This window comes from Callithrix jacchus, chromosome 16 (assembly GCF_049354715.1).
Source record: "Callithrix jacchus isolate 240 chromosome 16, calJac240_pri, whole genome shotgun sequence".
Classification (NCBI taxonomy): domain Eukaryota; kingdom Metazoa; phylum Chordata; class Mammalia; order Primates; family Cebidae; genus Callithrix; species Callithrix jacchus.
In genome coordinates, this window is record NC_133517.1 from 34,282,923 (window position 1) to 34,306,071 (window position 23,149).

The 23,149-nt window shown below is 33.8% G+C and overlaps 1 protein-coding gene across 11 annotated transcripts in view; it reads left to right on the forward strand.

Moving 5' to 3' along the window:
* Nucleotides 1-22,293, forward strand: part of TRIQK (triple QxxK/R motif containing) — a 276,517-nt gene extending 254,224 nt beyond the window's left edge. For all 11 annotated transcript variants that reach the window (XM_078353600.1, XM_054246741.2, XM_017965450.4 and 8 more), the window contains 2 exons: nucleotides 13,697-13,782; nucleotides 19,119-22,293. In XM_078353600.1, the coding sequence (XP_078209726.1) occupies nucleotides 13,697-13,782; nucleotides 19,119-19,232 (200 nt within the window). In that variant the 3' untranslated portion in view covers nucleotides 19,233-22,293. The remainder of the gene's footprint in view (nucleotides 1-13,696; nucleotides 13,783-19,118) is intronic.
* Nucleotides 22,294-23,149: the final 856 nt, after the last annotated feature.

Here is a 23,149-nt window from a genome sequence, read left to right on the forward strand (position 1 = left end):
AGGAATTTTCTTACATCTTCCCCTATTCCTTTTGACATGCACTATACATTACCAAACCATTTCAATGGACCTTGATAACCAGCATAAATTTTCTCGGCCAACACTGTGATTGTTCATTTTACTAGTTTGCTTATAGGTATGTAGAATTCAAACTGCCTAGGTGGCTAGTTCAGCTTTCAATTCAGGAGAACTAGTATTGTATCTTTTCTTAGGTTACCTCTGTTTCCAGATAAACTGAACAAAATGTAATACTCAGACTTTGGCTACTGGGACAATTTCTCTTTTTCACTGTCCTTTCGGTTTATCTCCAATGATAGCTATAGTAACATAGCAGTCTACTTCTAGCTGGGGTGAGAATATGATAAAGATCTATCTACAAATGCTTTTTAATATTAAAATTAGCTCAGGCCAGCTGATCCCTGAGTCTCATGACTCCATCCATTTGGTAGCAATCCAGGAGTTGTTTCTTAGTGATGTTACTAGCTGAAGGAGGTATGGTATGGTTCAAATACCCTAGAGACTGACACTTTTCTTTTACTGGGAACTGCTGAAGGCTTGCTTCTATGTCTCAGTTAGCTAACAGATTCCATTGAATCTACCATGTCATAGACTCCAAGAGATGAGTATCTGTCACAGCAGTCTACTGGAGAACCTTTTATTGTCCCATGCTCTACTCGACTCTAGAAACTTTTCAGGTTCCCTACATAGATAAAAATGAGTATTACAGGTTTAGAAAACAAGAACATGAACAACCATGATTCATCATCCAAGTTAAAAGTTGAAAATACACCGGTAGCTAAGAGGCCTTCTATATACTCCATTGCAATTGCAGGGCCCTCCATCTTTCTGACAGATAATCACAGTATTAATTTTGTATTAATTCTCTTTATGTATTTGCCACTTACATTTGTGCCAATAATCTGTTGTTTAGTTTTGTCAGTTTATGTAGGAGAACTTCATATAAATGAAATGTCATTGTATATATTGTTATAAAATTTGCTTCTACTGAACATCTTGTTTTAGAGTTTTATTCTTGTTTATGGCCATCAATATAGTTCATTTATTTTCTATGCTTTATTGCATTCCATTTTTTCTATATAATGTTTTTTCCTTCTATTCTCCTGGTTTTGGACAATTATAGATTATTCTCAGTTTTTTTCTGTGAGTGCTATATGAACAATGCTTCTATGAATATTTCTAAACATGTCTGTTCATTGATTTACATGTACAAATTTCCCTGCAACATATGCCTAGTAGAAGAGTGTTGTAATAGAAGTATAGATGCATGACATTATCAAGTAATGTGAGTGTTGTTTTTATTTTTTAAAAAGCTGAGCCTGTGCACCCTGCTTACTGGTGATGGTAATGGTAAATAGGGTGTGGCAAGTTGACCTTTAATTCTGGGAGACAATTCCAACATTCAGACCTCCATAAATTATATTTAGGTAACACAACTCTTTTAATAGAATGTTAATGATGGTCTCTCTTATGTATATATCTGAATGAAATGTCTCAGACACTTTTCATGGCTTCTCCAAGACTTACATCATATCATTGTTATTGTGATATGTTGTGGGGTTGTGAAGCAGTTGAAATTTCTGGGAATCATACTTTTAACACCGAGATGTGGAGTTAATCTACTCCTGTAGTAGGACTATAAGTATACTGCTGTCCTTTTCAGTAAGGACAGACAGCCTCTTGCAGTATCTCTGAAGAGACTTGAGAAAAATGCATTGGCTTGGTTGATTGGATAGTTGTGACCATGTGCTAGGGACTTTATTATTCTGCTACAGTAAGAAAATTCTACTGGAAGTTTAAATTTTCAGTAGTACTCAGTTGGTTTCCATGATATAATTAATCACAATGAAGAAATAACCAGGCCAGTGAAAATAATCAGTGTGACTGCATATATAAAGTTTGTCATGATAGAGTCAACCTCTGAAATTTCCCCAGGAGTGTACATTTCCTTTTCTTTGCCATTTTAGTAAAGAAAGGGAGTAATATTTCTACTTCACACTCATTAACAAAATAGCTGTTATATCACATATTAGGGAACCATGCTGGAGATCCTGTCTATTTCCAGGTTATCATCTAAGCCCATGTATTCAAAAATTGGGAAATGAACATAGGGTCTGTTCTGGACCACTGAGTCTGTCATTGAATTTTTTTTGATCAACTGACCTGTTAAACTTTTTCTAGGAGTTAGTGTTTTTTGAATCTTTGCACTTTGATATTTCCAGTATTTAAAATTGTTTCTATCAGCTACCCACATGGCTTATTTCCTAACTTCATTCAAGTATAAGCTTAAATGAAATCTTATGAAGGAGGACTTCTTTGACTACCCTATCTAAAACAATACTTATCTCACTTTCATTGTCTGCCCATTGCCAATTGTATTCTTCTTTTTAGTGCTTTTTATCACCTGACAAATTGAACAATTTTTGTTTATTGTTTGTCTTTTATATAAGGTTTGGGATAACAGGCAGTTGACCAGTTTCATTTACACATTAGTTATCAACCTGAACATAATACTCATTTCTGTACTTTTATTGCACACAATTGAGAAAAGTGTATTGATACAAATAAGTGATTAACTATGATAACCATCTTATTAATGGTATAGATCTAGCAATTTCAGGATACTCTTCAATTAAACTAATCACAACATGAGGAAAGAGTCGTAGGAAATTTTATTCTGAAACAGAATCACAGGCACATATAGCCTGCAGTTTTTATTATTAATATAAAATGTCAGCAACCAGAGTATAATAATTCTCCTAACTATGCATGTACCTTTCACATTTTATTGCAAAACTATTAGACTATAATAAAAACATGCATCAAGCAGGGACACCAATATCTTGCCTGGCATTTAAATATCAAAAACACCTGTGCCACAATACTATATTCACTTGCATAATTCCTTGTAAGTAGGCATTTAAGTTCCTGAATTATTTAAAAAATGTACTATCTGGATAAAACTTCCATAACCAATGACAAATACCCAAGCTGCTCATAAATGAGCACAGCAAAGCCAAATGATATAAACAATAATAGCAAAACCAGCACTACAGAAGAATACACTTCTTATTTCCATTACATTAAAGTATGAAATGTATTGGATTACTAAAGTTTTTAAAATGTTAAAATTTTAGATAATTTAGAATATATTTAAAAATAGAAAATTGAATAAAAATTGATTTGAGTTAGTCTGAAAACTTAGGTGTATGTTATATAATTTCTAGGGCAATCATTACAACATTAATCTAGAGTCAAAATCACAATACATAATTTAAATGGAATACTAAAAAATGTTCAAGCAATCTAAAAAAAGGAGGGAAAATGAAAGAATGATAAAATCAAAGGGAACAAAGAGAAACAAATAATAAAATGTTAGACCTTAGTGAAAACATACCAATAGTTTTATTAAATGTAAACATCTAAACATACTAATAAAGGAAAGATTGTCACATTGAGATACTATAAAATTACTTAAATATAGGCTGTATATAAGAAATTAACCTCATGAGCAAAATAGCTGAACAGAATCTTCTAGTGATCATCCCCCCACAGAAACACCAAACTGAATAACTATCCACACAAAAATCCTAGAAGGAAATCTAGGCAAAACTATCCAGGACATAGGAGTAGGCAAGGACTTCATGAACAAAACACCAAGAGCATTGGCAACAAAAGCCAAAATAGACAAATGGGACCTAATGAAACTCCACAGCTTCTGCACGGCAAAAGAAACAGTCACTAGAGTGGATCGGCAACCAACAGAATGGGAAAAAATTTTCGCAGTCTACCCATCTGACAAAGGGCTGATATCCAGAATTTACAAACAACTCAAGCAGATTTACAGGAAAAAAACAAACAAGCCCATTCAAAAGTGGGCAAAGGATATGAACAGATACTTTACGAAAGAAGACATATATGAGGCCAACAATCATATGAAAAAATGCTCATCGTCACTGGTCATCAGAGAGATGCAAATCAAAACCACATTGAGATACCATCTCACGCCAGTTAGAATGGCGATCATTAAAAAATCTGGAGACAACAGATGCTGGAGAGGATGTGGAGAAAAAGGAACACTTTTACACTGTTGGTGGGAGTGTAAATTAGTTCAACCATTGTGGAAGACAGTGTGGCGATTCCTCAAGGCCTTAGAAATAGAAATTCCATTTGACCCAGCAATCCCATTACTGGGTATATATCCAAAAGACTATAAATCGTTCTACTATAAGGACACATGTACACGAATGTTCATTGCAGCACTGTTTACAATAGCAAAGACCTGGAATCAACCCAAATGCCCATTGATAATAGACTGGATTGGAAAAATGTGGCACATATACACCATGGAATATTATGCAGCAATCAGAAATGATGAGTTCGTGTCGTTTGTAGGGACATGGATGAATCTGGAAAACATCATCCTCAGCAAACTGACACAAGAACAGAAAATGAAACACCGCATATTCTCACTCATAGGTGGGTGATGAAAAATGAGAACACATGGACACAGGGAGGGGAGTACTAAACACTGGGGTCTATTGGGGGGAAAAGGGGAGGGCCAGTGGGAGGGGGAGGTGGGGAGGGATAGCCTGGGGAGAAATGCCAAATGTGGGTGAAGGGGAGAAGAAAAGCAAAGCACACTGCCATGTGTGTACCTACGCAACTGTCTTGCATGCTCTGCTCATGTACCCCAAAACCTATAATCCAATAAAAAATTAAAAAAAAAAAAAAAAAATCACCTTCAGGAGAACCAAAAATCAGGTGAACCAGAACCTGGTTTTAACATCATATTAAGGAAAGAGGCACTGAAGTAAGTAGGGGTTTGAAAGACAATCTTGAGCCACCTACACCACCCCTTTCCCATACTTCACCATTGGCCATGTTGTGTTGAGAGAGAATCTGTGTAGCTGGAGTAGGCAGAGTGCAGTGATTGTAGGAATTTGCATTGGAACTCAGTGTTGCCCTGTCACAGTGTAGAAAGCCACACAGGGAAGAACTTAGCTGATACCCAAAGAGGGAGCATTTAGACTAGTCCTAGACAAAGGCAAGTCTTCTATCCCGGTGATACATACCTGAGTTTCAGCAAGCCCTATAACCATGGACTAAAAGGCTTTGGGATTCTAGATAAACTTGAAAGGCAGTCTAGGCCACAAAGACTGAAATTCCTTGGCAAGTCCTGCTTCTTTGCTGGGCTCAGAACCAGTGGACTTGGTGTGCATGTCATCAGAAATGAAAAAGGAGACATTACAAGTGATACTGCAGAAATTCAAAAAAAGGAGAGCCTACTCTGGGTTACTAAATGCCGATAAATTAGTTAACCTAGAGGAAATGAATAAATTCCTATACTCATACAACTCACCATATTGAACCATGAAGAAATCCAAAACCTGAATAGAACAATAACAAGTAATGAGATCAAAGCCATAATAAGTCTTTCAACACGAAAAAGCCCAGAACCCAATGGCTTCACTGCTGAATTCTATAGAACATTGAAGAAGAAATAATATCAATCCCACTCAAACTTCCAAAAAAATAGAGGAGAAAGGAATACTTTCAAACTCATTTTACAAGGCCAGTATTACTGTGATACCAAAAATAGACAAGGACACATTAAAAGTACAGGCTAGTATCCCTGATGAACATCGATGCAAAAATCCTTAACCAGATTCTGGTAAACCAAAGTCCAACAACACATTAAAAATATTATTCAACACAAGCAAGTGGAATTTATCTAAGGGATGCAAGGACAATACAATATACACAAATTAATCAATGTGATATATCGTATCTATAAAATGAAGGACACAACGTTTCAATTAATAGTGAAAAACATTTGATAAAATTCAACATCTCTTCATGATAAAAAAAACTCTCAAAAAAACTGGGCATAGAAATAACATATCTCTACATAATAGAAGCCATTTATGACAGACCCACAGCTAATATCATACTGAATGGGGGAAAAACTGAAGCCTTTTCTCTAAGATCTGAAACAAAATGAGACTGCTCACTTTCTGTCCCTATTATTCAACATAGTACTAGAAGTCATAGCTAGAGCCATCAGACAAAGAAATAAAGGACATCCAGACTGTAAAGGAAGAAGTCCAGTTATCCATGTTTGCAGATGATATGGTCTTATTATTTGGAAAAAACAAAAAATGTGACCAGAAACTATTAGAACTGTTAAGCAATTTCAATATGGTTGCAAGAGTTGAGTTTTGTATAAAATCAACATACAAAAATCAGCGAAGAGTCTGAAAAAAATTGGGAAAGTAATCCCATTTATAATAGCTGCTAATAAAACAAAATACCTAGGAATAAACTTAAGCAAAGAAGTTAAAGATTTCTATAAGGAAAACTATAAAACAATGATAAGAAATTGAAGAGAACATATAAAAAATTGAAAAATATTTGTGTTTATGGATTGGAAAAATCAATATTGCTAAATTGCTCATACTACCCAAAGCAAACCACAAATTCAATGCCATCTCTAATGAAATACCAATGAAACTCTTTACAGAAATAGAAAAAAAAATCCTAACATTTATATTAAACCATAAAAAACCTTAGAATTGCCATAGTCATCCTGAGCAAAAAGACCAAAACTGGAGGAATCACATTAACTGACTTCAAATTATACTGCAGAACAATTGTAAGCAAAACAGTGTAGTACCCACATAAAATCAGACACATACACCAATGAAACAGAATAGTGAACCCAGAAACAAATTCTTACATCTACAATGAGCTCATTTTTCACAAAGGTGTTAAGACATACATTAATGAGTGGACAGTCTCTTCAAAAAATGGTGCTGGGGAAACTGGATATCCATATTCAGAAGACTGTAACTAGAACCCTATCTTCTACCATATACAAAAATCAGATCAAATGGATTAAAGACTTAAATCTTAAACCTCAAACTCTGAAACTACTAAAGGAAAACATTGGGGAACCTCTCCAGGAAATTGGGCTGGACAAAGATATCTTTAGTCACAAGCACAGACAACCAAAGCAAACATGAAGAAGTGGGATCACATCATATTAAAAAGCTTTTCCTTTGCACAGCAAAAGAAACCATCAACATAGTGAAAGGGACAACCCACACAATGGGAGAAAATATTTGCAAACTATCTAACAAAGGATTAATAACTGGAATACATAAAGAGCTCAAACAACACAATAGAAAAAATTTAATAATCTGAGTTTTGAATGGGCAAAAGATTTGAATAGACATTTCTCAAAAGAAGCATGCAAGTAGCAAACAGGTATATGAAAAGGTGCTCAAAATTATTAATTATCCGAGAAATGCAAATCAAAAATACAATGAAATCCCATCCCCAGTTAAAATGGCTTTTATCTAAAAGGTGCAAGAACAAATGCTGGTGAGGATGTGAAGAAGAGGAAACCCTCATATGCTGTTGATGGGAATGTAAATTAGTACAACCACTATAGAAAATGGTTTGGAAGTTCTCCAAAAACCCAAAAATAGAGCTACCAGATGATCCAGTAACCCTACTGCTAGGTATATACCCAAAAGAAAGAAAATCAGGATATCAAAAATATATCTACGCTCCTATGTTTACTGCAGCACTACTCACAGTAGCCAAGATTTGGAAGCAACCTAAGTGTCCATCAGTAGATGAATGGATACAGAAAACATGGTATTTATACACAATGAAGTACTATTCACTCATGAAAAAAGGAATGAGATCCTGTCATTTGTAACAACATGGGTGGAACTGGAGGTCATTCTGTCAAGTGAAATAAGCCAGGTAGAGAAAGACAAAGTTGGCTTCTTCTCACTTATTTGTGGAGCTAAAAATATTTAAACAATTGAACTCATGAGAATAGAGAATAAAAAAGTGGTAACCAGAGACTGGGAAAAGTAGTGGGGAGGAGGTAGAGGGAGTGGGAATTATTAATGGGTACAAAAATATTGTTAGTTAGAATGAATAAGATCTGGTATTTGATAAAACTTACTGTACACTTAAAAACAATGAAAAAAGTAAAATCATATTGTTTGTAACACAAAGAAAGGATAAATTCTGGAGAGGATGGATACCCCATTCACCCTATTGTGATTATTATGCATTGCATGCCTGTATCAAAATAGCTCATGAACTCCATCAATATATACACTATTAGGTGCCTGCAAAAATTAAGTTAAAAAACAAAAAGCATTTGAAACATTCAGCCTGCAATATCTGATAGATTACCAACACTGAGCTTTTAAGCAGCAACCTCTGTTTTACTCAGCCATTATATTCTATTTTATGGTTATAAAAATTATAAATAAATGAAAATCAATGTAAAAATTTAACAAATTAACTTTAAATGTGATGATAGTAAATGTAAAGTTATGGAGAAGTACTTCTTGAATAAAAAGTAAGAACCTCTGAAAATCTGCTTTTATATAAAGCCAATGAGAACACTGGTAAAAACTATCAAAATCAATGTTTTCCAGAAACCCAAAAATTAACTAAAATCTTACAACCATCTAAGGAGTGTTTATTCAGGAAAACCGGTGAATCTCATAATATCTGCAATCTTTGTGATGTTTTAACTTGCCTTAATGCTATCTTCTGTTCTTCAGCCTTGCAACTACAGTAGTTAGGGAAGATGTCTTTCCAAGTCTCATTTGAAATCAGATATGGGTAAGACTTAAGGCATGGTTCATCTGGAGGCAAATTCCTCTCCATCTGTGAGCCTGTGAAATTAACCAAATTACCAAATTATCTACTTCCAAAGTACAATGCTGGGGCCAGACGCAGTGGCTCATGCCTGTAATCCCAGCATTTTGGGAGGCTGAGACGGGTGGGTCACCTGAGGTCAGGAATTCGAGACTAGCCCAGCCAATATGACGAAACCCTGTCTCTACTAAAAATACAAAAATTAACCAGGCGTGGTGGCTCGTGCCTGTATTCCTAGCTACTTGGGAGTCTGAGGCAGGAGAATCACTTGAACCTGGGAGGTGGAGGTTGCAGTGAGCCAAGCTCACACCATTGCACTCCAGCCTGGGCAACAAGAGTGAAACACCTAAAAAAGAAAAAAAAAAAGGTATTATGTTGGCACAAACATAACACAGACATTTCCATTCCAAAAGGGAGAAATAGGCAAGAATAAAGGAGTAGCAGATTGCAAGCAAGACCAAAACAGGGAAAACATTAAATTTTAAAGCTGGAAAATAATATCCTTTGACTCCATGTCCCACATCCTGGTCACATTGGGGCAGGTATTAGGCCCCCAAGGCCTCAGGCAACCCTCTCCATATGGCTTTTCTGGGCTCAAACCACCCAGCAGCTCTCACAGGTTGGAGTCTCTTGCCTGGTTCTTTCCCAGACTGCAACTGCACACTGGTAGCTCTATAATTCTTGAGTCTCTGAGGTGGCATTGCTCCTGTGGCTTCACTAGGCATTGCCCTAGTGAGGGCTCTCTGCAGTGGCTTCATCCCTGTGACAGGTTTCTGCCTGGGCCACCAGGCTGTCCAGTGTATCTTTTGAAATCTAGTTGGAAGTCCCTATGGCCCCACAGCTCATGAAATCAGCAGGTCTGTAGAATCAGAACTTCGTGAACCCCGCTACTACTTGTCCCTTGTGCCTTCTTAAGCTGCAGCACCAACTTCACTTCACCTGGATCTGCTTAAGCCATAGCTGGCATGGCTGAGGGATGCTGTGTTGGAATGTGAGAAACAGAGTCCCAAAGCAACTCCAGGTAGTGTATACTGAGGTCCCCTGGACACCTCTGGAGACCTTGCCCTTCAGATCTTGTTCTGGACCTATTTTGGAAGGGGCATTCTCAGAGATCTCTGAAATGACTTTGGGGTCTTTCTCTCATTGTCTTGATGAATAGCACCTGGTCCCCTTCTCTCTCTAGTAATCTCTTTAGCAAAGGGTTGCTCGGTCACACCTTTAGTATTCTCTCCTGAACACACTGTTTTTATTCTTTACATGGCCAGGCTGAGAATTTTCTAACTTTCTCTTCAGCTTCTTTTTAATTGTAAATTTTACCTTTTAATCATTTCTTTTTTCTTGCATCTCACTATATGAGGTCAAACTCCTTCAGTATTTTGCTTAGAAATTTATTCTGGGAGATACATTAGTCCATTTCTCATAAAGTCTGTCTTCTATATAGTCTTTGACAATGAAGCAATTCAGACATGTTCTTTGCCAATTTATGACAAGGATGGCCTTTATCCAGTTCCCAATAAAATATCCCCATTTCTATCTGAGACTTCATCAAAATGGCCTTTACTTTTCATGTTTCTATCGTCATTCTGATTATGACCCCAAATAATCATTAAAAAGATTCAGGCTTTCCTTACAGCTCTTCATTTCTCCTGAACACCTCTCCCACCCACCACCAGAATCACCTTTAATCCTTCCTTCATAGCAATACAGGCTTATTCTAGCCTGCTCGTTCAAATTCTTTCCCCCTCCCCTTTGCACATTTCCAAAGCCACTTCCACATTTTCAGGTGTTTGTTATAGCAGAAGCCCTACTTCTTGATACCAATTTTCTGTCTTAGTCCATTTGGTGCTGCTATAACAAAACCTCTGAGATTGGATAATGTGTAAAGCACAGAGATTTATTTCTTACAGTTGTGGAGACTGGGAAGTCTAAGCTTGAGGGGCCTGCATCTGGCAACGGCCTTGTGAATACCTGATCCCTTAGTGGAAGGCAAAAGGGCCAAAGAGTGTGCACAAGAGAGAATGGGGATCCACTCTCCACTTAAAGATTTCACCTCTCAACACTGCTGCACTGAAAATTAAGTTTCCAGCATGAATTTTGTGGGATGTATTCTAAGATAACTACGCAGAGACTTCAGTGATCATATACCATTGAATACAGTTGTTATAGAATTAGTTAAGAAAGGTTACTTAACGAAGGGATTCTAACAACAACCAACCAAGAACAAATAACAGTAACAACAAACCTCAGGGGTGATCTAGTTTACAGAGTTTCCACATTACATTATCAAATATGTTTGATTTTCAGTTTAAAATTATGAAACACATAAAGAACTAGTAGGGTAGTTTATACACAGAAAAATTCAATAGAAACTGTTCCTAAGGAAGCTTAGACATTGGACTTGATTGAGGCCCCAGAATGGCTTCATAGGCTTGAATTATCAAGTTTTTCTCTTCACCGTCAAATTATGACTTTGGTTATTGCATTACCAATACAATCAAAATCAAAATCAGTTATGTTCAAGGAACAGTCTACATATAAAATCTAGATTATGTAAGTGTGTGTTTTTTTTCCCTAGGTGTAAGTACTCCAAAGGCAGGCATTTCTATATTTTATATTTTTTACATTCATGTGGGCATAGATATCTTTCTCGAAGCCATAAACATTTAAATGCTGAAAACCTTTTTGAATCCAATGGAATGATCTGGTTTTAGTTATAAAGAACTTAGCAGACACTCTTGTAAATGTTTTCACTTAGTAAACTAAAACCACATATTGCAATATACACTTTTGGATATCATCGTCGACAAGGAGAATACAAATTTATGACAGATGCACTGCTTGGAAAAGTACCAGAAATACAATAACCTTTAATACTGTCTTTTTATTACAAATACAGTTTCAAATGTTAATATCAACTTGAATACAAATCTGGAAGTATTATTCTCTAAGAATATAAGAGTGAATTGAAATAGAATACGTTATTTAACCAATGGTTACATGGTAGTTGATTTAGAGTGATAAATGTCTTACTGTAGATAACTCTTAGATATCTGAATGTGTTTTGTGACAGATACATTATACAAAATATTGCATAGCTGTATTAAAAAATGTGTGAATTAAGATAATCCTCTTGCATTTGTTTATTCGCCCCACCCCATATCATCAAGAGATTATTATAGGGCATATACAAGATAACATGGGGAGAAATGCCAGATATAGTATGCACCTAAAGTAAAATAAATAAATAAATTTTAAAAAAAGAAAAAACAAGAAATTACTTTTTGACTTTAAGTCTATAATCTTCAGATTTCTTTTAGAATTTTCATTAGAAACTTGCTTTGTAACCCTGACTGGAGGCCTTTGATGTGTCACCATTTTCATTGTTCTGAATTGTTTATATCTCAGCAGGAATAATGACATGAATAGTTTCACTGCTGAGATGTGAAATCAGAGCAAACACTTGTCAAGGTTTTATCATCAAAATTAAATATTGCTAATTTAAAATGGGTCAGAGTAACGTTTTTCTGTATTTTGTTCATTTCATGATTTAAATTTAGAACATTGGATATATATTATGACATTTGGCTTATTTCTAGATCATCAGACCCCATCATCAAATAATACTTATTAAGCTTCTGCATGTTCATGGATCCTGAATTATTGCTGTACAATATCAGTCAAGGAAAGAGCATACAATCCTTAAAAAACGAAATACCTAGCTTTTCAGCCAAACAAACTTTTATGTGTCTAATGGACACAAATACAGTGTTTCTTCACTACGTCCGTCCATTTGACTCTCATTTGACTACCATTTCTAGTTCTAAAACTCTATATGAAATTTTAAAGATACTTTTGAATCATTAGCAGACACATTAAGATATATTGCACATTAAATTTTTATGATATACTTGAGTTCAGACCAACTGCTTTTAAATTTATTTCAATGTGAAGAAGGTGTGGAAATTAAAGTCAGAATTTGTATTATTTAGATGAAAGGAATGTAGCAATGAGTTTTGTAAAGGAACTGGTCACTGAAAGGAAAGGGAAAGGATGAAAATAAGGCAAAATAAGAATATAAAATAGCCAGAGAGATAATACAGTCATGTATTAACTCTTTCTGAGAATTTATTTATTATATTTAAGGCTCATTTTGACTCAGTTCCTAGTTAAAAGTTGGCTAGACAAAGCAGTATATCATTTTAATGAATGCTTTACTATTCTTGTTCTTGTTGTTAAACCTATATTCTACCCAGGCTTTGCAATCCTGTTTTGTTACTCTTTGCTTCAGTCACTAGATGACACACAAAGAAAGGAAATTTTATGGCACTAACTCAGTTTTGGATGCTTTTGGCTATGAAATGTGGAAGAGATTATTGAAACTAATATCTAAATATAGTTATCCTATAACTTCTATCTAGCCATGTTTATTTTGCTCTCTATTAAGAGGAAACAAAAGAAAAATACATATTTCTCTAATGAATTCAGGATGGGGCTAAAAGTTAAGTATTTATAGGTTTTTTTCTTTAGTTTTTTACTTAAAGAAAACTTAGGGATATTTCTAACTTATTTTTGAATGCTTAATGTGTCCAAAATAAAATATATTTATAATGAGCTGTTACTCTTAGGAAGACAAAAGTTTACCTATTAATGATCTTACATATCCTCATTTACTTGTGTATTTGTTTCCAAATGCCTCTAAAGGTTTATTTTCTTTACTTCAAATTTTGTGTTCTCTAAAATAAGTTTTTATCTTTTTTGACATTCACTATACATCAAATTGAAGATGTTCATTAGTATCTTCTTCCTGAAAAAGTAAGAGAGAAGGAAAAGTTGACCTTTGGTGACAAGTTTATGGTTCCCACAACTGGGAACTGTTTGCAACTCTGTGTCCCTGTTTTACTGTATTTAAACATTCTTTGACATTTCAGATGATTGTTGAATTATATACAACCATAACTCATTGTCTGAAGCTATTTCTTTCTAGGTAAACAAGATTACAAAAAAACTAAACCTATTTTACGAGCAACCAAATTAAAAGCAGAAGCAAAGAAAACAGCAGTAGGCATAAAGGTAAACCTCTATTTGATAAGTTTAAAATTTGATATGTGCATGCCATTTCATTTTCTAAAACTGGATTGCATAAATGTTGAATTCTAAATGTTTTATGACATTTCAAAATCTAAATATAATGCCAGACTTGAAGGTTTTTATGAAGAATTTACTTAATGGAAAACATCCTTCCTATTCTGAGATTTTTGAAGGGTCTTAAAATGGTGTCACTTAAGAGAATCAGTTATACTTAAAGTTGCAATTTATTTTTTCTCTAGCTATCATGTGCATTGTTCAGACATTTCGGTGATGTATGTGGCCTTAGTCAAAAATTTCTTTTGTTTTCAATAAATTTCATTTTATAGTTGTTAAAGCTGTAGGTATAATGATATATACTGAGATCATTAATATATGTAATTTTACTCTACTTATCTTATTGTTGGCAGCACTCTATGATGAAATTATAATGACATTCCTAAACTTGTTCTTTCAGAATACCAGTGTTTTATCTGCTTAAGAGGGATAAATGCAACTGAGAATGATGTTAGCAGATATTAATTTAATGTGCCAACACAATGAAGCTCAACAAATTGCATTTACATTATTGCCCATGTCAATCTTTTGCCAGGTATTTAGAGTTGAATTAAACTATTAATAGAAAAATTAATTTGGCAACTCTACTATCAAAGGTATAAAATAAAAACGACTAGTACATATATTTTATTTAAATATTAACATGTTAAAAGGAGATTTTGGGTTTTATCTGGCAGATGAAAAATCAATTTTTCTAAGTTATAGCTTACAGCAAATGCCAAGGTATTACTACCAAGCTGTAACAGCTGTTGAACTGCCAGATGATATGTTTGGTTGTCTTCCAGAATTTGCTATTATGATCATGAAACACTGCCTTCTTTTCGCTCCTGATTGCTGATTTTGATCAAGCATTGTTGTGTGATGCAGTACGTTTTCACAACACCACCTCTTCATTGCTGTGTGTCAGTTTGTAGTGAAAAAAAAGTAAATTGCCTTTTTGTTTAAAAGAAAATTCATCTTTTGAAGTATTTTTCTAATTTCATGTGAAATTTCATTCATTAAAAAAAATTCTTTATAGCATGACTTTTTAAAAAGCAGTGTTTCCTTTTAATGTTTGGTTACTCGATGACCATTTCTTGAAGTGAAAACCTTGTCATTGTCCTCAACGGCAATACGTCACTTACTTTTATCTTTCACAATACAGTGGGACTTTTGTTGGTTTGGTTTGTTTGTTTCTTAGAAAAATGTGGGGAAACAAAATCCTGTTGTGGCACAATATGATGAGAAGTTAAATGTTAGGATTTGAGAAATAGTGCAGATATTTATTCATATACCACCTTTCTTTTTTTTTTTTTTTAATTTTTTATTGGATTATAGGTTTTGGGGTACATGAGCAGAGCATGCAAGACAGTTGCATAGGTACAAACATGGCAGTGTGCTTTGCTTTTCTTCTCCCCTTCACCCACATTTGGCATTCATATACCACCTTTCTACACACACATCTTTTTTACATTTACTCTCATAATTGTTGTTATTCTTTAAATTTGAAGAAGTAATAATGTTCCCAGGATGAGATAAAGTCTACCTTATAGTGCAATTATCTAGTATCTTTTTAAAAAACACTGTAGAATTTACTAATCTTTCTATGAGAAGACATTTTTCTTCGATTTTATTTAATATTTAAGGTATCTACAGAAAACTTTCAAACTGACATCAGAGCATAGCTCCTTTTTAATAAGCTAGGATATCATTTTGATTTGTAAACCTGTGGAAAACAAAAACCTTAACCTTAAATATTTTTTACTTTGCTTGAAAATTTGTATGAAGAGCCTATTAAGATGATATGAAACTTTTTAGAATCAGAACCTTGAGGTGTTTTACATTTCAAATCTGGCATACTAATTAGTTTGCCCTGTCAAACTTTGATTGCCTTGTCATTTTGGAATAGAACTTTAAATAATAAAGTTTCTTTCAGCAATTGCCATTTAATGCTTTTTAATTTCCCCAGTGAGTGATTTTATTCATATTGATAATGTCAGAGAAGCATCTAAGGACTAATGAACATCAAACATGTTTTGCTCTTATCTAGTTGATACAGAATGACCATAGTATTGTAATATCTTATCACTTTACTACATAGTCTTTTGAATGAATCATAGATATACTCTTCATATAATTCAGATCTATAGAAAATATAAACAGATACATGGATAGAAAAATACCAGCAATGAGAACAGCACTAAGCTCAGGATAAGGAGGCCTAGAATTTGCCCCTTCCTTTTGCCATTACCTAGCTAAGTCTAAGTTGGCACATTTATAAAATGGAAATTTTGCCATTTACCTCATAATGTTGTCAGGAGAGTTCAGTAATACACTAGAAACATTGAACATTGAATTGAACTCATGGAAGTCATTTATAAATTATTAGATGATTGAGAAAATATTCTTTTGAAATAGCCATTTCCAGTTTGTGGAAGTTCCTCCTTCAGCGTTTGTCATCGGCCTGAAGGTAACCTCCTAAAGGGTGCATCGTGTCACCATATTATATATTACAAAATGTTCTCAGATTGGCTTTGGAGATAGTATTATGGATATTAGTGTTGTAAAGTTTTAAAAACATTACTAATTTTAGTATCCCTGTATAAAGATTATATACATTTCAGTCTTTTATTACATATTTATAAATTATGAAAAATATTATCATAGTATAGCACCTGTGAAAAGAAAGATGAATAAGACATGATCATCTTGGAAGAGTTTATACAAGAAATCACTTCCAGATTTAATTACCATATCGAATCAACAGTACTGATTGAGAAACGTGGGCTAGGGACATGAAGAATTATACAATAGGGGCTTAACCCTCAGAGGCTTCTAGTGCTTTTTGTAAATGTATGTTTAGTAATAGAAAGGGTTTTATGGGAAAAGTTAGCAATTTTCATATAAGATGTCAATACATTATTCTGAAATCTAGACTAAATTTCTACTGAGAAGGTACTTTTCATTTTCTGTGTTTTACAAATATAAAGAAAATGTCAAAATTTATGGCCCAGTAATGCAATGAGTGCCACCTAAAAGCTATTTTCACAACTAAGTTTGCTATTTAGTTGCTGCTCAATTAGATAATTTTTCACGAATTACAGCATCACTAACATCAGTAACTTTTTTCATAATGTAAATACCCATATTTTCTAGCATTTAAAAGAAAAGGATTTTTACATTTGTTAATGAGATGATGTTTTTTATTTAAAAGGTTTATATGAAAAGCACAATTATAATGAAAGAATAAGGATCACAAATTTAGTTTTGTTACATAAATAAAATATTCAAGTGCCAACCAGATCCTGCCAGCAACCCCTTAGGATGAGCCAGCTTGAAATGTTATGTTTGTTCATTATGATTTAAAGCTAAAAATGGCTAAAGGGGGCAATGGAGTCATAAATGCCTATAGGTGTCTAAGTTATGGTTAGTGTCACCATCATCCTGCAAGCATTATTTTCAAATTTTACCATTGTTTCAACTCTCCAGACATTCAGCCTGTATAATGCTTGTCACCTCAATGAAGAGATGATTTTTGAAGAAAATTATTTGCTATTCGTTTCCACCCAGTACCTTTAAGCCACACCCACACTATACATTGAAGAGATGTAATGAATTAATGGGTCTTCGAAGCTGTGTTCTATGATTATTCTGTATTTCCTACCCCTTAAAAGCCTTTTCATGCCTCTAGATGCTCTGAAAGTAAATAGTGAAACGATACAGAGTTGTTTAAAGGACAAGGAGTTGAAAAGCAGCAATTAGAATTGATTATCAATAAGTTATGAATCATGGCCTCCAATCAAGAGTACAAACTTAATTCTTGCATTAAGCGTGGGTGAATGGTGACTGCTGTTGAACAGTTTTGTTGTCCACTATACAGAACAGATGGAGTTTGCAGTTGTGTGTCACTTGTTTATTACATCCTCTTAAAATTAGTAGCTGTGTAACCAGATGGGTCTGGGAGCACAGCTGTGGATATAAGAAAATAAATGAAACCTGTCTGATGCTGCCATGCCCTTTTGAGATGCCAAAGTGTTTCAACTGCAAGAAAGAAAAAATTCACTTTCCTTTGACATATTGTTATATTAGATTTAAAAAATGAAATCTTACCAAAATCTTTAACCTGAGTTTTTCAACCTCTTGGTTTTTATTAATATTTATTTTCATAGTTTGGAAATCCAAATAAATGTTATGAAGCTAAAAATCTGTATAAAATATCTATCTGTAAATTCAACATTCATGTAAAAATTTCATGGTGATTTTAAGCCAAATTCATTTTAATGTTTTTAAAGTGAGTTATTACTGACTTTATCTTCTTGTGAAGTGTAAACTATATTCATGTAAATGTAAATGAATTGCTTCTCTGTAAAACAGCGCCAGGTAAAGGGCATAATACACAGTAGAAATTAGAATATAGTATTAGGCCCCTCAAGATACTGAACTGGCACTTTGTTTGTTTGTCTGATTTAGCCAAATGATATGTTAATATTAAGAAAGTTTCTGGAAGGTACACACACAGACACATATATACATACACATACTTTTTGAGAGATAATATGATTTTCATCATAATATATGAGTAAATTTTTTAATTGTTATTTCAATTTAGTTGATTAATCCACGGCACATCAGAAATGAAAAATCTGGACTCATCCTTCACAGCTGTGACAAACTACACTGTATCATGATTCATGAGTGACAAGTACTCTGTTTTTTGTTCCCCTGCAATATAAACTATAGACTTTAGAATTTAAAACTCAGAGTTTAAGCAAAGTCACTTGTAATGAGAATATATACAGAGATATAATCTAGAGACCAGTTATAACTATTTCTTTTCAATGAAAAGGAATAATTTAACACATCTGTGTTCAAATGTTTTCATTAATACTAAATGTATTGAAGCAACAAAGGTAAACACACTCAAATAGAAAATAGATCAACTGTGTAGATACAAACCGCATTGCTTGTATGGAACATCCTGATATCCAAATTATAAAAATATACTAAAATGATAAATTTTATTGTTACTATTAGGAAAAAACAAATTAGCTAAAAATAATAATACCAATGACTCACCCACTGATGTATTTGCCATTTCATTGGGACTTACCAAGTACAAAACAAGTTTCTTAATGGCGAAAAGTGGTAAACAAAAAGAATATGATTATTAGGTACAAATTACTCATTCTAAACTGTGGAATAATATGGTTGTTTTATCTGGTGAAACTAATAATGTAAACCAGTCTCTTTTCAGCAATTTCAAGTCTGCTTTTTTTTCTTCCCAGGAAGTTGGCCTTGTACTTGCAGCTATATTGGCACTACTACTGGCTTTCTATGCTTTCTTTTATCTCAGACTCACAACGGATGTTGACGCTGATCTGGACCAAGATGAAGATTAGCTAAGCAGCAATCAATGCATGAAAGGGAAATAACTATGAAAGCACGTTTTGGGACCAAAACTTTCAATACTGAAACTGCAACATCTTTATTTAATTCTCTCTGCTGATATTTTCAGTTTCCAGAAAAAATAGTTGCACAGGTTATCAAGAAAAGACCCTTACCTAGCAGTGCAGTATAATATGTGCTCCTGGATACTTTTATATATCATTCTGCATTGACAGACACTCTATAGATGATACATTTAGATAAAATGGAAACCAGACCCCAAATTTTTCAAATGTTGTTGCCAATTAGTGTGTGTAATTCCATCACTTACAGAATTACTAAGGCTATTTTTGTTCTATATACATCCTAAGTAAAAGTATATATTCTTATTTACAGAAACATACTCAAATCGCATTCAGAAAGAACAGAAAGTCATGGGAAATTTTTTATTTTACAACAAAGACCCTCTCGCTTTCTAGGCGTATTTTATATCATTAGAGCGACTATCTGCACATACATCTACAGTAATCTTTTTCCTTCTTTGCCAACTGTTCAGTGCACATGTGCTCCATCAGAAGTGGCACCTGGATGACAGAAGCTCAAAGAGTCACATATGTCTCTAAAATAGAGTTCTTTTCCTCTTGGGCTGTCTGAACTGGTGTAAATAGAAAGTTCAGTTGATCTTGATTTTAATTAACTTATTACTCTATTAATATAACCTTGAAATTCTATTTTAATTATGTCATTCTGGCTGCTTGTAGTATCAGTTTGGCCCTCTTGTTAGGGAGATATGTAACAATCTGTTATTTAATTGTGCAGTCTTTTTCACATAATAGTAATAGCAAAAATCCTACCTACTCAGAATCATCTTCTTAGGTTGTCTCCTAAATCTGAATGATACAATTGTTTTATAAAATTGCATTTTGTCTCTTGAGAGTTAATCAGTTAAAACTCTTTTAGGGAGACAATAAATAATAGAAGAAAATATAGGCCTCATATTATTTTCATATGTAATTACCTGTTTATATAATTTTTCAATGTATTTTGCATTTGTGGGAGCATAATGACCTGTACATTCAACATTTTTACTGGTAATTCAGTTTTTAAATATGTTTTTACAACATGTGAGCTTAGAAACTGGAAAATACCTGTCTACAGAAAGTTATTAGCTACTACCTTATATAAAGATGCATAGAAAATGAAATTGTTGGAAACGTGCACAAAGTGTTTTATATATATACTTTGTATTTATGAAGAAGAAATAAAATATTAAGATTGTTTCATACTAGCCAAGAGAAGAAATCTTTGGGAAGTATCTGAGGAGTATAGAGGACTTTATAAGCACTGTTTCTAAAAGATATTCTTTGGTACTTTTGCAAAAAGTCGAATGTGACTGTAGCATTATGTTCTGTAGAATTTTTTCAAGTAGCATAATTTATTTCATTGGTGTGAAAACAGCCAAAGGTTCCAATATCCTCACAAATCATTTATGCCAAACATCTGAGGGCAAAATTTAGCCAGTGTTATTTACTAGATTCTTCCCCTTGAACTCACAAACTCAAGAGACAGACCAAGAGTTCTTATATACTCACCACAGTGGACCAATCCAAGTGGCATTTTTAGGAAAGGTTGCAGCATTTAATGCCATGTGGTATGTCTGTTCGTCAAGTGGGTGGCAAGGGAATATCCAAGCTGGCATTTTGGATATGATGGGCCTTTTACTATCCTGAGTGACATGCCACATGTCAAGAAATACTGCTTTCCGCCCCCCACACCCATCACATTTACGTGAGCAATTTTCATTTAGTTATTTCCCTTTCCATATGGTGTTAAAAACAGTCATATTAAATAAAGATTATTTCTAGTTTTCAGTGGTAATTTAAATGAGAGGGTATGTAATAATTGCTTCTTAGATACTTATCCAAATGAAGTATAACAGAGTTTACAGTATTTAAAATAGGTGATTATGCTCTTGGAAATGCCTTGAAAATTCATCATCCTGAAAAAAACTTTACCATTCTGTTCCACCCTTGAGGTGTTTTTTGGGGAAAAATGTTTTTGATAGTAATAATTATTAGTCTAAATACAGTATAATTAGAGGCAAATTTCATTGCCTAGTTTTATTAATATCCTGTGTCTACGGTCCATTCATATGACTGATTGATTTATGATGGCTCCAGAGAACCGTAAATTTCAAAGGCTAAACTCCCTGATTTCAGTAAATAGCAGGTAAAGTGACACAATATATGTTTACACAACACTGTTTTCACGAAATGCAAATTTTGCAAAACTCACATTAACTGGGAAGCAGCCAACCCTCTGTAGAGAAATCCCAGATTGAAAGTCTGGTTTGAATCTTTGAAGACAGAAAGGTGATATCCGGCCTGCTGTTTTAAAGGGACAACACTTTTGAATACCGAGTGGTGTTTGGCATAAATCTGAGACTGGCACCGGATACAAATTTTAGACATGGGTATTTTCCCTCCAACAATTCACTGCTCAGAGTAATTCAGAAGACAAAAACAGAAAAAAATCATAATGGTTTTTTAAATGATAGAATCTGTTTGTTAACATACTCAGCAACATAAATTTCAACTAATCCAGTAGACTTAAAATATAGCCTATGGAATACTGTGATTGAAGTTTGAAGGCTTGCTGTTCTTATTTTGCATGTAAGTTTAGACAGGGTAAAGAATGTATAAATTCATTTGAGACGAGAGAGAGTATTGTAAAAATATAACCTCATCTAGAATTTGTTTAAAAACAAGCAAAAGCCTATTTTAGTACAAATGTAGGATGGGTTGTTGTTTTAAAGTGGCAAAATACTTCAGGATTTTCTCTTTTTAAAGACAGAAGAAATACTATCACCCCAACCAATGACTGTAAGATCTTGAGAGTATGTTCTTATTTATTTCTGTAATTTCGGTAGTGTAGTCATCTTCATATAAATTTAATAAATGCATGTTAAAATTTAAGTTAATGTCTTTTAGTCCTCTCAGAGTCTGTCACAGTTATTTGTGTAAAGTAGATGATCAAAAATTGTTTGAATTTAATAAATAAAAATTAAAATCACAATATCAGTCAACTCAGTGTTTACCATTTATGGTCCTTGGTTGTACTGAGATATATATGTGTTTCATCCTGAGTCTCTTTAAGATCAAGACAATTAGCATTAAGGTCGCTAGAAAATAGAAACATTGCTCTTTTCTAGGGAATCAAATATGCTATTTTATCTAAGAATTTATTAAAACTATACCCAACCTTTGAATTCAACTTAGCATGCATTTTCACTCCAAATGAAAATAGAACCAAATTTTCATTATAATGTTTATGCGACTACTAAAGCACTATATTTTCCAGGTTCTAAAATTATATAGTCAATGATAATTCAGTAGAGCAAATTGCGTGATACATGAGCCTCAGAAATAAACTCCTAGAAATGAAGCATACTCATTTTAATGTATTACATCCATAACATAAAGTTGTTGAGCCAGAGACTACCTAAGATAATTTTGTATTTTCTCCTTGCCAACAATTAGACTTCTTTACACTTACCTGGGGCTTCTCTGGAAGATTCCTACCACTGCTCCCTTAGCAGCACTGCCTTCTTTTATTAGAATTGCTCCAATGCAGCCTGGATAGAATGATGTTTGCTAGATTTTGTTCCACTTATACCATATTTAGAATCAGTGCAACCCACAGTTAAAAAAAAAAATTGTAGCAGATGAGTTCAACCTACAGGAACATTCTTACCATTTTGTTCAATTAACTATAAAGGTAAGTATAGCAGAAACTGGGAGAGTCATGTAAAGAACTACACCAGTGTGGAAATATCCATAGTGGATCAGTAATTGAGTTAAAACAATTGAATTATATCTGCGTTCTGCATAGTGCCTCCTTGTTATACAGTTTTTCTATCCCTAGCAACAGA